The 13,457-nt window shown below is 40.4% G+C and overlaps 1 protein-coding gene across 1 annotated transcript in view; it reads left to right on the top strand.

Moving 5' to 3' along the window:
- Positions 1-1,609: 1,609 nt before the first annotated feature.
- The window catches only part of LOC138751792 (sickle tail protein homolog), a 689,307-nt gene continuing 677,459 nt past the window's right edge, over positions 1,610-13,457 (top strand). The window contains exon 1 of the mRNA XM_069914590.1: positions 1,610-1,789. Within this exon, the coding sequence (XP_069770691.1) occupies positions 1,717-1,789 (73 nt within the window). The 5' untranslated portion in view covers positions 1,610-1,716. The remainder of the gene's footprint in view (positions 1,790-13,457) is intronic.

Genomic DNA, 13,457 nt, shown 5'->3' with positions numbered 1-13,457 from the left:
TGTCTTTTGAAGTTACTTACAGTGTATCAAACTCCTAACTTCCTTCCCTCTCCAATCAGAGAGCTCTCCCCTCCACTAATCACTTCCCAGTTTCTTTCTCTTCTGCCCTGCCACCCATATCCATTCTTTGCCTGTGTGCCTGCGCTCCTCCCCTTCCCCCAACATTTTAATTAGGTGCTTTCCTGATTTTTTTCTTGCTGCAATCTTAATGAAGGGCTTAGGCCTGAAATATTGATTACATTTGTTTGCCACATAAGCAATGCTGGATTTCTCCAGCACTTTTGTGTCTTGAACGATCATCAGTGTGTGTGCAGAAGTTCTGGTTTAACTTCACTGGGATGTTATGTTGCAGATGCATAAAATATTGGTCAGGCCACACTTGGGCCTGTATCGTTCTGATTATCACCACAGTGCAGGAGGCCAGTAACGGCAATAGTGAGTGGGCCAAAGAGACTCAACGGGATGTTGCCTCGAATGGAGCAAATATTGGGTAGGCTAGGTTTATTTTCACTGAAACATAAAAGGCCCGGGGGGGGGGGGGTGTCTACCTTTATATAATGGTGAGGGGCATAAATAGTCGCAATCTTTTTTTCCAAATGGAAGGAAATATACAACTGGAGGGTATAGGTTTAAGTTGAAATTTAAAGGGGACCTGCTTTTCACGCAGAGGGGAGGAGGAAAGAGCTGTCAGGCGAGGTTGTGAAGGAACATGATGAAACCATCCATGTCAAAAACTCGATTGAATGCAATGTACTAAGAACTAACAACATCAATGGTCTTTACACCTACTGCATTAAAGTGACAGTTTCAAATGACATTAAACCTAATTTTAACCCTTTCAATTGAGATGGAGTTGATGATTAACTTGGTTCATGTCAGAAATTTAGTGCGCTCTGGCCAATAGGTCATTGGTGTATTTTTCTTATTTATTTCCTTTCATGTTTCCACTGTCCTGTTTTTAAATCTAAATAATGACTCATCAAGTTAAAATCCGTGGCGAAGTAAGTTTGCAGTGCGAAGAGCGACCAGATTGGACCTCTCCACCCCACTGGAGAATTTACCGATCAGAATGATTTCAAATTGCTTTGGTTACATTTTGGTTACAAATTGGTTACATTTGCACCCCCCCCAAGAAACGAGCTCAGCGCACGGTTCGAGACAAGGTGCTGCCAAGCTCTCCCAGGAAATGCCAAAAAGAATAAGGCAACCAACAAAGAGAAGAAAAAACCAAGAGAAATAATTGAATTGCTGCGTTAAAGGAACCAGCCTCTCACCTCGGTGGAAGGTCAGAAAACCCCCGCACATTTGGCTCGTCTTGTTACCCAATTGAATGCGCTCTTTTTAACTCTTTCAATAGCCAGGAGTTTTTTTTCCGCTCTCCCTCTCTCTAGCAACTGATTTCAGGATGACGCAGTCTGGCTGCCATCGTCTTCTAAATCATTGCCATCAAGATCCGACCCGCTTTGCACCCGTCGCCCCATCTTCTCGCCCCAGTGGGCGGCCGAGCAGCCAGCCAGGTGAAGGCAGGCGGCTTCCGGCCAGCGCAAGGGGCGGACCCACTGCTGCAGTGTTGGCTCGGAGTCGCAGCCGGGCAGAGAGCACCAGCGCAGCCGAGCTGCGGGTTCGCACAGCTCCCTGCTCGGTCCCTGGCTGGATTCCTGGCTGCCCGGACCGGGGGAGGTGAGCGAGGCAAAGCCATCAGTCAGAAGGCTGTCAATGTCTGGAAACCGGGTGCAGTTTGCAGGACTACCGCCCCCGGGGGATGCGAAGGAGCGTCGCAAAGTCGCACGTATGTGTTGATTTTTGAAAGTTTTTTTGACTCACTGTCGGCTTCGGTGCGTGTTGTGGGGAGAAAGTGAACACTAACGGTGTCAGTGACACCCTTGGAGGATGGGGTGAGATCCTGTCATCGCCAGCTTGCTCCTTCCCACTGAACTTTCATTCCTTGACAGCTTGAAGCTTCGGGAGAGTCGGAGTCAGGATCCCGCTGTGTAACGTTGAGACTCAGCTACCAGATGTGCCGTTTAATGATGGGGTTACTCTCGGCCTCTTTTTTAAAAAAACTTTCAGAAATCTTAACATAAGAAAACAACTTCCTTGCTTCTGAGGCCATTCTTCGTGTGATGTGGAAGAAACATTCCTTTTAACAAGCCCTCAGGACGGCAAATGCCGTGATTCATTTTAATGTGATCATTTGCCTTCAATACTGGGAATACGAAAGCAGGGAAAAGAGTTGGAATTAATCTTGTGTTGAGTTAGTAAGATCAGTCGACTCCAAAGTTGTTGTTTGATTTGCATTGCATTTTTATTTATACACCATTAAATTGCTCTTCCAGGACCTCGAGACGTTGGTGATCTATGGAAAGTTATTTTTAGTTTGCAAGTAATGTATTGGATGCACTATGAATTCCTGGCTCTTGTAATTATGGGGTTTCATTGCCAGCAGGTGCGTCAGGATGTAATCACCCTAAATGCTTGGCCCATTGAGTGAACCTAAATTGACTTTAATGACCTCAAGTCGACAATCTCTGGCTTTAATTGTTTGTTTTTAAAAGTAGATGCCATCTCCAGGTGTTTACTTCTGAAAGGTACATGTTTAAAACCCTCTGGTAGTATTGGTCCCATCAAAAATTCTGTTTCAAATGGAATTCTGTTGAAACCTGTGCAGGTAAATTTGTTCTCCGTGTGTTTGGAATGCTAGCTATTTTTAATGAACTGTGTTCAAAGTCAGGAAAGATACAATGGGATCACTGGATTCGTATTTTACCTTATTCAATCTTGTGATCAGTAAATTTTGACCAGAATTCTGTTCTTTCATTTAGATGATGCAGTTTTCTCCTTGATTGTGCAATATAATTAAAGTATGGAAATAGGGTTTACAAGATCTGGTTTAGTAGCTTGGTTTAATAGATCTAATTTCCAGAGACATGTGGAGTAGTTGTGCTGTGTTGAATTATTTGGAGTTTATTCTTTTCAGTGTACATGATTAGTGTGCTAGCTGAAATAATTGTCCTCTGGTTGCAGTGTAAACTAATAAAAAGGAAAAAATGAGAAAGGAAACTGGAGTTACCGGTTTCATGGTGCTAACCCCATGGCAATGTTGTATCCCAAGAAAAGACCAAATGAACAGTTCAACTAAAATTGTTACAATGTCTAATGTTTGGAAATGGTTTCTTGAGTCAGCCCTTAGATTTCGTCCCAACAGATGATGTGGACTCACGTGAATTATTCCACTTGAAGTAGCAGGCCTGAGGTGGAGTTTGTCTACTTGCGTAGGACTTCTGTGTATGAGGCTTCCAGATTATGTGGCTTTTGCTCCCCATTTCATCCTGAATGCTCTTTCCCCACTTTAAGCAGTCTGAATTCGGAGGTTGATAAGAATGTTGAATTTCAAAGAACTTCTGAATAAATATTTGAATTTTATTTTTGGTCTTCCTCATCTCCGTCTGTGACAGAGTGAATACACCATTGTGATGAAGTGCTTTGAGAGGTTGGCCGTGGCCAGAATGAACAGGTACCTAAGCGAAGGTCTGGTCCCACTGCCATTTACCACTCATCACAATTGGTCCACAGCAGATGCTTAGTTCTGGATCACATTGAAAACAGGAACTCCTACATACAGCTGCTCCTCATTGACTACAGCTCCGCCTTTAACACCATTATTCCCTCAGTGCTGGTCAAGAAGCTCCAAACCCTGGACCTCTGCAACTGGATCCTTGACTTTCTCATCAGTATAAATTGGAAATGTCTTCTCCTTGCTGACTTTCAATACAAACACACCTCATGACTGTGTGACCAGGCACCACTCCAAAACTATCTACAAATTTGCTGATGATGTCATAATTTCTGGCAGGATCACCAACGGCAGTGAGGAAGTGTACAGGAGGGAGAAAGATCAGCTCGTTGAATGGTGTAACGACAAAAATCTTGTGCTCAACATCAGCAAAACCAAGGAGATGATTGTGGACATGAGGAGGAAGTTGGGGGAACACAACCCATTCCTCATCGAGGGCTCAGTAGTGGAGAGGGTCAGGAACTTCAAATTCCTGGGTGTCAAGCATCTGAGGATCTCTCCTTGCGCCTCCATGTTGATGCAATCATGAAGGCTCGCCAGTGGACATACTTTATGAGGTGCTTGTTCGTTCTTCATTGAACTATCTTGGGCCACTACGCAGATGCATAGAAACTTGATTTAAGTATATGAAGGGAAAAAAAATATTTATTTAAGAGTATTAATGTAAGATGCTAAGTCAAAGGAATACTTTGAAGTGTTATCACAATCACCAGATAATGTCCCTAGGTTTGTTCTGTGATCAATAATCTTTGAGACAAACCTAGGCCCATTTCTGGCTGTGACCTCCTATACATTGCAGACATCTATGTGAGGTGCTGCATCGAAGGGAGTCAGCATCTTAATGGCCCCGATTTTCCCCTGGTCACAACCTTGTCCCACTGCTTCTGTTAGGCAGAAAGTACAGATGTCTCGAAATCAGCACCCTTAAGTTCAAGAACGATTTCTTTCCAGCAGTTAACAGGCTCTTGAAATTCCCCATCATATACTAATCATAGGTGCTCTATCAGCAGAAAAAGATTGCGTGTATGATTTTTGTTGCACAAGGATTGCTGCAAATAATTATTGAATCTTTGTCTCTTTTAATTCAATTGAGTTGGCTATGATAGTTTTCGGTTGCATACCATATGTACATTGTAATTTGTCTCCTATTGTACAATTTGTATGACAATAAATTCATTATTATTATTGAATTTTATTTTAAAAAAAAGAATCTAAAACAGTGAAACACTGGTTTGGTTTAATGACTAGTATAAATGGAGTTCAACTGGAATCCACAACCTAAATCTAACTTGAAGGCAACTTTACACTGAGTCACTTTTCCATAACTTTAGAGGTTGGATGTAATGCTGGCTTTTGTTGCTCTTCCAACAAGGATTGCAAACTCTACACAATTTTGGCACTGTGAAACTAATGACCTGATTTGCTTGCAAGTTTAGGAAAGCACTCTAGATGTTCTTACAGGGGCATATTGTGTCTTTACTAAAGTGTGGGTGTTCAGGAAATTCCAGGCCATGTTTACTTCCAAAATGTTGGTGTAGCAGAACCAAATAAGACTGGATCTTAGATTTGAAAAGAATTTTCCAAATCGGGTCAAAAGTCTGGAGTGTCGCACTAGAAATTTTGAAGATTTCATATGTTAATTGTTTGTATTTCCTTGGTTTGTGGCTTCAAAAGATTTCAACAAGGGATGGGAAACACCATGTATTTATTGTGCATATCTGTATTGTATTCTGATACTATGGAATTGAGAAAAGATTGGACTTTCATGGAATGATCCCTAATTACTTTGGATCATTGAGACTGAACAATAAATTATCTGCTATAACATGGTTCATTTGAAATGGTTTAATGTAAAAAAAATGAAGCCAATATACTCAACACAAGTTTCAAAGAAAGCCCTGAAATATAATTAGCTTGGTTAAACAGCATTGCCCAAGATTAGTTGGCTGGTTATAGCATTATTTTAAACAAGAGTCAACTGTCCATCAGATCCAAAGATGTACAGGGTTAATTGGTAACGAGGGTGTCCTTGGACAGCATGGGCTTGTGGCTGCAAGGGCCTGTTTTTTGTGCTGTATATAAATAGTATTGGTGCAGTTGTACCATCTACAAAAAGCAACTTTTGTAAACTGTAGACTTTATATTTTATTCTATTTTGGCTTTTTTTAAGGTAACGCTGTTGGACCCTTTGTGATGCAAAGGCACAGAAGTGCGTTGGGGTTGTCTTTAGCTGCCATGTAAATTCTTCATTGGCCATAAAACCCTCCAACCACAGGAACTCTGGTGCTCAGTACTGTAAAAAATTTAGTACAAGATTAATCGTCACTAAGTGGGCAGTGCATCAGTTTGGGGCATACATTTTCACCTTCAGTCCATCTTTTAATAATACATGGCAACTAAACTTATCAAATGCAGATTAGCAGCTTTTCTGTCACACATGTCTTGCCTGCATCACACTTATTTTGTTACTTTAGGATTCGTCATTTTATTTCAAAGGCTTTCTTAAGCTTCCCTCCGTGACCTACCCAACAACCCTGGGTGGATCGAATCCCGGAATGAGAAGGGCAATTTCAAAAATTTATAGTTCTATTGTCAATTAAAAGTCAATCACTTTCAAAAGTAAAGACAGGATGGGGGCAAGGACTGGAAATCGAAATGGAAGAGAAACTGTGGGAAGAGGCTATTGAGAGAATTTATTGTACCACCTCTTGCGAGCTCTTGGGACTAGTCCAGTTCAAGGTGCTGCACAGGGTTCACTTTTCAAAATCCAGACTGTCAGCTACCTATCCCTGAAATGGAGGACAAAATCAATAGGCAATTGCCCCCCAAGTTGCATGTTTAATCAGTGTGCGAAAATACAAGGGTTCTGGAGCGGAGTTTTCAGCGCACTTACCGAAATATTTAGTTAATTTGCAACCCTGCCTGTTGACTGCAATATTTGGAATCTCTGACAGCTCCCTAAATTCTCTGCAGAAAGATGCACTAGCATTTACACCCCTATTAGCCAAGTGTTCTAATCTTGTAACACCGGAAACCTGATGGGGGTCCTTTCTTTTTTTTTTCTCTGAATTACGAGTGCTTACGAAATAAAAGACTAACTGAGATGGTTGTACCAGTATAATTGGTAATAAATATGCTGAAGATACTGTTCGCAAAATTGTCAAGGTGGTCAGGGCATGGGGTGCATCTTGGTGTGTATGTGAATGTTTGTGGATATGTTTTTCTGTTTTTAAATCTAAACTAGCACAATGTACATCTGTATAATGTGTATCAAGTTGTTTTTGATGCTCAATGAAATATTTTTTGGGGGAAAAAAGCGCCTTGGGGTGCACCCCTCACTCTCTGAATGTGGTAACGCAAACAAGGTGGTGAAGAAAGCATGCAGCATTCTTGGCTCACACGTTGAGATATTGAGTGCATTGAGAAGACCTGTTGCTGAATTAAGAAAAAAATGTGTTGGGCCACGTTGTGGTTAATAGTTGCCCCGTTACACAAAGGGTGTGGAGACTTTAGAGAGGGTGCAAAAGAGGTTTACCAGCATATGGTGCATGCAGATATTGCTTACCAGCGATGAGGAGAAATTGGACTAACTTGGATTGATAGGCTCAAGATTGAAGGGCAAACTATTGATGGAAGTGCATTTAATTTAGGCAAGGATGGCATTAATAGTTTCTTTTGGGGAAGTAATGTCATGTACTAGAGCATTTTTCTTGAAAGTGGGCGGGGGTTATAAAACAGATGTAGAAAGAGTCTTATGAGCTAACTAATTTGATGAACTAACAAAGGAACAGCAATGGAAAATTCAAAATGATAAGTTTTTTTATTAAACTATTAATAGGATTACATTTCTTTCTTAACTCTGTCTTAAATCGTGTGTGTGATTAAATCTGAAACTATTACAGTTTAAACTGGATTCTTCCAGTTGCAAACATATTGTTGAACTTGACGATCTTTTTAAATTGTGGTTCAGAAGTAATTATGAAGCATCAAATTTCTTTAAATTGTTGCTCAAAAGCAATAATGAGGTATCTTGAAATATCAAATTATCAGAATTCTTTAAAACTCACAAATTTCCTTTGTAGAGTTGTTTTCAAAACAATGTTCCTTCCTATGAATGAAATTCTTCAATCTTCCATAAGAGTGATCTCCACCCCCCCCCCCCCACCCCCGACAAAGTTGCTCCTATTTTCCGGAGGAGTTGGTCAATATCTTTCAATTATTTAAAACTTCTTAATCAAAAGTGATCATTCCTTTTTTAAAATTTTTTATTTTTCACACTATAAACCATATTGACCAAGATACATACAGACATTTTTCTTCTTGAATATATAGTGTCGTTATTTTCCCCCCTCCCTCCCTTTCCCATTTATTTAAAGTTCAAACTATAAGATACATTAAACCAGTTAAACAATGTTGTCACTTAATAAAAATAAACAAGAAATTTTACTGAGTCAGTTCTTTTCATTATCTTCTCCTTCTGTCATTTTAGGTGGTGGAAGTCCATGGTAGGATTTCTCTATTGTATTTCATGTATTGCTCCCATATTTGTTTGAATATTGTGATGTTATTTCTTAAATTATATGTTATTTTTTCTAATGGAATACATTTATTCATTTCTATGTACCATTGTTGTATTCTCAAGCTATCTTCTAATTTCCAGGTTGACATAATACATTTTTTTGCTACAGCTAGGGCTATCATAACAAATCTTTTTTGTGCTCCATCCAAATCCAGTCCAAATTCTTTGTTACTTATATTACTTAGGAGGAAGATCTCTGGGTTTTTTGGTATATTGCTTTTTGTGATTTTATTTAATATCTGGCTTAGATCTTCCCAAAATTTTTTCACTTTCTCACATGCCCAAATTGCATGAATTGTTGTTCCCGTTTCCTTTTTACAGCGAAAACATCTGTCTGATACTGTTGGGTCCCATTTATTTAACTTTTGAGGTGTGATGTATAGCCTGTGTATCCAGTTATATTGTATCATGCGTAACCTCGTGTTTATTGTATTTCTCATAGTTCCGGAGCATAGCTTTTCCCATGTTTCATTCTTTATCTTTATGTTTAGATCTTGTTCCCATTTTTTAGTTTTACCATTTGTTTCCTCGTTCTCAAAAGTGACCATTCTTGATGCAAATGAGGCTGCCTCTCTTAAAAGAGCAGTCGGAGTGGCTGTTTTCCTTTGAAATACCACTGGGTATTCCTTCTTTTAAGAAGACCCCAGATCCTTTTCAAAGGATTTTGAAACTTCTTTTTGTCAGTGAAAGCAATCCAACTGACTCAAAATGTCTGATTTCTTCAGTAATATCCTTTCTCAAAATCATGTGACATCTGACCTCCTCTTAGTCCAAAACTATAGGTGGATGTTTCCAAATCGTCTGCACAGGTATTCAAATGGTACTTGAATTTTGAAACCGCTGTCGGTATAATACTGAAGGTGCACAAAAATGCTTTTAAGAACCACACCTAGTACTTGAGTTTTCAATTAAGGCCACTTAAATTCTTCTAGCTCTGCCTTTCCAAGACATGTCGACTCAGAAAGTGACCTCCCTTCTAAGCGTATTGTAAATGTGATATGACCTGTGTGACCCTGTATCCAGCCCACAAGCTTCCTTTACTAAGAAATTTATTATAACTAAAGATTAACACAAATCCGTTACAGGAGTAAAACATGAGAATCTGTAGACACTGTGGTTGAAGTAAAAACACAATGCTGAAGAGAAACCCAACAGGTTAAACAGTGTACTTTAAATAGCAAAAGTACATAACTGGCGTTGTGGGATAGAGGTATGGAAAAATGTCAGCGGGTGTTTGAGCAAAAGAGTTGGGGGTGGGGGCTGTGGTCATAAAGGCAAGAGGTGATAGGTGGAGGAGGGAGGGAGGAGAACTGGAAAGGAAAAGGGAAGGGAAGTCGGGGGGGGGGGGTGGGCGAAGAGGAGAGCAGGTCAGCAGAAACCAGAAAAGTCTATGTTAATGTCATCTGGCTGGAGAGTTCCCAGACAGAAAATCAGATGTTGTTCCTCCAATTTGTGGGTGGTCTTGGTGGGATAGTACGTAAAGGCCATGGGCATGGACAGACATATGAGTATGGGAGTGTGATGCAGAACTGAAGTGGTTGGCTTCTGACACTGGTATGGATGGAGTGAAGGTGCTCAGCAAAGCAATATCCCAATCTGCACTCAGTCTCTCCAATGTAGAGAAGGCCACAAAGGGAGCACCGGATGCAGTGAAGCAGTTCTGTGGATACACAAGTGAAGTGTGGCTTCACTTGACATGTCTGTTTGGGGCCCCAGACTGTGGTGAGGGGAGATGTGTGGGTACAAGTATGGCACCTCCTGTGGCCACATGGGAAGGTACCATGGGGGAGGGATGAGTGCATGAGGGAGTTGTGGAGGGAGTGGTCCCTACGGAAGGCAGAGAGGGGAAGATGTATCTAGTAGTGGGATCCTGTTGTAAGTGCTAGAATTTCTGGAGGATAATGTGTTGTGTGCGGAGGCTGGTGGATAGAGGTTTGTTGCATTTGAGGGCAGCAGGGGCCAGGGAGATGAGAGGGAAATGGAACAATCTGCAGGGGTTTGGGAGGGTGGGAGGTGGAAGTGGATACGTTTGCACTGATTAAGTTATTTTGATAGGCACGGAGGCAGGAAATGGAGGGAAATAGCCCATGTGCAGACAGATGGGGTGTAGGCTGAAATGGTGACTTATTTACCATAGATATTGTGGGCTGAAGGCCCTGTTCCGAGTGCTGCACTGTTCTAGTCAATATGCAAAAGAGCCATAATAGCATTTAATTGTATTGAGGTCAACCTGTAGATTTTTAAAAAACTTGTCAATGGGCAACTAGTTGTAAAACATGGCTCTGTAAACTGTTAAGGAATCTTCTGAAATTGGCATCTGAAAATGTATTTGCAAAAAGGAATTCCATTTTTCAGCAAGGAAATAAAGTTCAATTGTCACGTGTACTGAGGTGCAATGAGAAGTTATTTATTTTTAAAAAGTAGTTTGAGCTGTATTCTAGGCCTTATCTAATCCTTGATGACATACTGGAAAAATTTATCAACTTCTGTCCTTCAGTTGGCAATGTTTTGCAACTTTGACAAAAATGGAATGAGAAATCAATATTATTTTCAATGTTTTGCAAGGCAATGAACACTTGATTCTTGACTGTACACCCTCACTTACATTTGGCTTCTATTCAAGATGTGAGGAGCTTGCTTTCTTTGTGATTTAGTTCAGAGTCTGAAAGGTGGATGGCCATGCAATCAGAAGCCACTTAAGTTGAAAGAATGAAGTAGCATGGTATTGGTTAGGATGGCACAGCTTGGGTATGAGAGAGTCATTCTCTGCACCTGTTGCTGGAACTTAGGAACATAGGAAGTAGGAACAGGAGTAGGCCAAAAATGGCCCATCGAGCCTGCTCCGCCATTCAATACGATCATGTCTGATCTAATTTATGACCTAACTCCACCTACCTGCCTTCTGCCCATATCCCCTAATTCCTCTATCATGTAAAAATATATCTAACTGAATTTAAAATATGTTTAATGAGGCAGCCTCAACCACTTTCAAGGGTTTTGTTTGTTCATGGCCCAGTTCCAGTCTTAATAGCATCTCCTGAGATCTGAAAAGCTTTGGAAGGAACAGATCATTCTATATGATGACAACCCCGTTTAGATATAGTTGGAGTTGGATTTGAGTGGGTTGAAATTACAGAATCCCATTAGATTGATTTATTTTTACCTTTTTGACAATTATATATGGGAAGAGGCCATTGAATTGGAGTCTGTGCTCGCTGAAATGCAGCTCTTCAACCTAATGATATTCTTTGACACTGGACTTTTGGCTTTGTAGGTTACTGTATGTCAAAGTTTTTTTAAATGTTTTTGACTCCATGTTTTTCGGATAGTGAGTTCTCGACCTTTACCACCTTGCTGCCACCCTCCCAATCTTTTCATTTTGATCAATCTGCTAAAAGGAGCTGGGCCATTTATTTATTCTATCTTGAGGCCCACATAACTTTGTACATATAAAATTCCCCTCAGGCTGTTAATTTTCTAAGGAAAAAAACTCCAACTTAAAAACCCTTGTATCCATGATTTTGTTGTTTTAGTACATCTCCAGTGCATCGCCACTTGATATTGTCACCAGAGCTGAAAAGACTGCTCTTCTTGTGGTCTAATATCACAGTATTGTTATGGGTTATATTAGTATAGTAATGGAGAAATATGCCTTTTAAAAAAAAAAGATGGGTGGGGGTGGGTGCTCTTCACAAAAGACGTCTCATTTAAAATGCAAAAGCTTTGGTGAATGGTTGATTTTGCAGAGACAATGGAACTGCTTTGGAAAGAACTTCAAAAGGAGGTGCAAATGGAACAGTTCAGGTTCAAGTACTGATAAGATCTTCCAAAGATTGGGTTTGGAGCACTAAGAAGTTGTATGGTTTTTACAAGCAGAGAGATGAAAAACAAACAGATGATTTCTCATTTGGAGAACACACACACATTCTCTTGGACAGAGGATTGATTCACCAATAGAAGGCAGGGATAAACAGGTTTCTCTGGTTGTCAATCAGTGCTGATTGAGTGCTGCAGAGGTCAGTGTTAGGCTAACAACTGTTAATGATATCTATTAATAATGTGAAAGAGGGGACAGTGGCATATCTAAGTTTTCTGATGAATACTAAATTGAGTGGAAAAGCAAGTCATACAGTGGATGCAGAATGTCTGCAGAGCAGTTGTAGTAGGCAAGGGTGGAATATAATGTTGGTAACTGTGAGGTGATCCACTTTGGAAGGAAAAGTAAAAGACCAGATTATTATTGAAATGGTGAATGATTGCACCTTGTTGCTGTACAAAACTACATGGGAGCATGTGAGCATGAATTGCAGAAGGTAAGTTTGTTGGTGCTACACATGATCAAGAAGGTGAATGGATTTTGGCCTTTATTGCTGGATAGAATTTAAGAGTATGGAGGTTCTGCTGCAGTTGTACTGGTGAGGCTGCCCCTGGAGTATTGTGTGCAGCTCTGGCTTTGGAGATGGTCCAGACATGAGTGAGATGTCTGGAATTCAGATGAGAGGGGTTCTTTTAGAAGGTATACCATTAAAAAGGGATACCTAAAATAGAGGCAAGAATGCTGCCTCCACTGGTAGGTGAGATTAGAACCAAAGAACAGTCTCAAGATTTGAGAGAGTAGATTTTGGATAGAGAGGAGGAGGAGGAAGAAGAGTTTTTCTCAAGAGTAGTGAAATCTGTAGAAATCTCTGCTGAAGAAAGCAATAGAAACTGCCTCAGTAAATTTATTTAGGAGGGAGTTAGATTTTGCATAGTCATGGAATTGAACGTTTTGTGGGGGGAAGAAAAGGCAGGTAGATGGAGCTGAATCAATGGTCAACTCAGCCCTGATCTTTTTGAATGGCAGAGCAGGATTAAAGGGCCCCTATATCTTGTTCACGATTTTAAACATCGTCTTCCACTTTTCTGACCAGTTGACCCATCCATCTGTATTTGTTGGTAGCTCATGGTCTTCTCATTCCTGTCGATCACAAGGCTTTTTTTTGTGAAATGTCTACAAATTTCTTTATTATGATTACATTGTGGCTAAATCATTTAATACATTTGCCAAACAACAAGAAACTGGAATCAAATGCTATTCTCTGACCCCAACAAAAGTAGTTTCTTCTTCCCTCCAAATGGGACCAATAGCCAATTTAAATACTCCACTGCTCAACAGCCTTCTGGTTACAAAAGCAAACTTTTCTTCTCTGTAAATTTGGGTTTTACATTTTCAAGCAGCCTACAATCAATAGTATCGCCTTCATTGATCTTTCTTGTTTTTCATCAAGGAAAAAAATCTGAACGAGCCGGGCATTTGGTGGTCAA

Source organism: Narcine bancroftii, chromosome 1 (assembly GCF_036971445.1).
Source record: "Narcine bancroftii isolate sNarBan1 chromosome 1, sNarBan1.hap1, whole genome shotgun sequence".
In the NCBI taxonomy this organism is placed as follows: domain Eukaryota; kingdom Metazoa; phylum Chordata; class Chondrichthyes; order Torpediniformes; family Narcinidae; genus Narcine; species Narcine bancroftii.
Note: the sequence above shows the minus strand (reverse complement) of the source record. Positions and strands in the feature narration are given on the sequence as shown.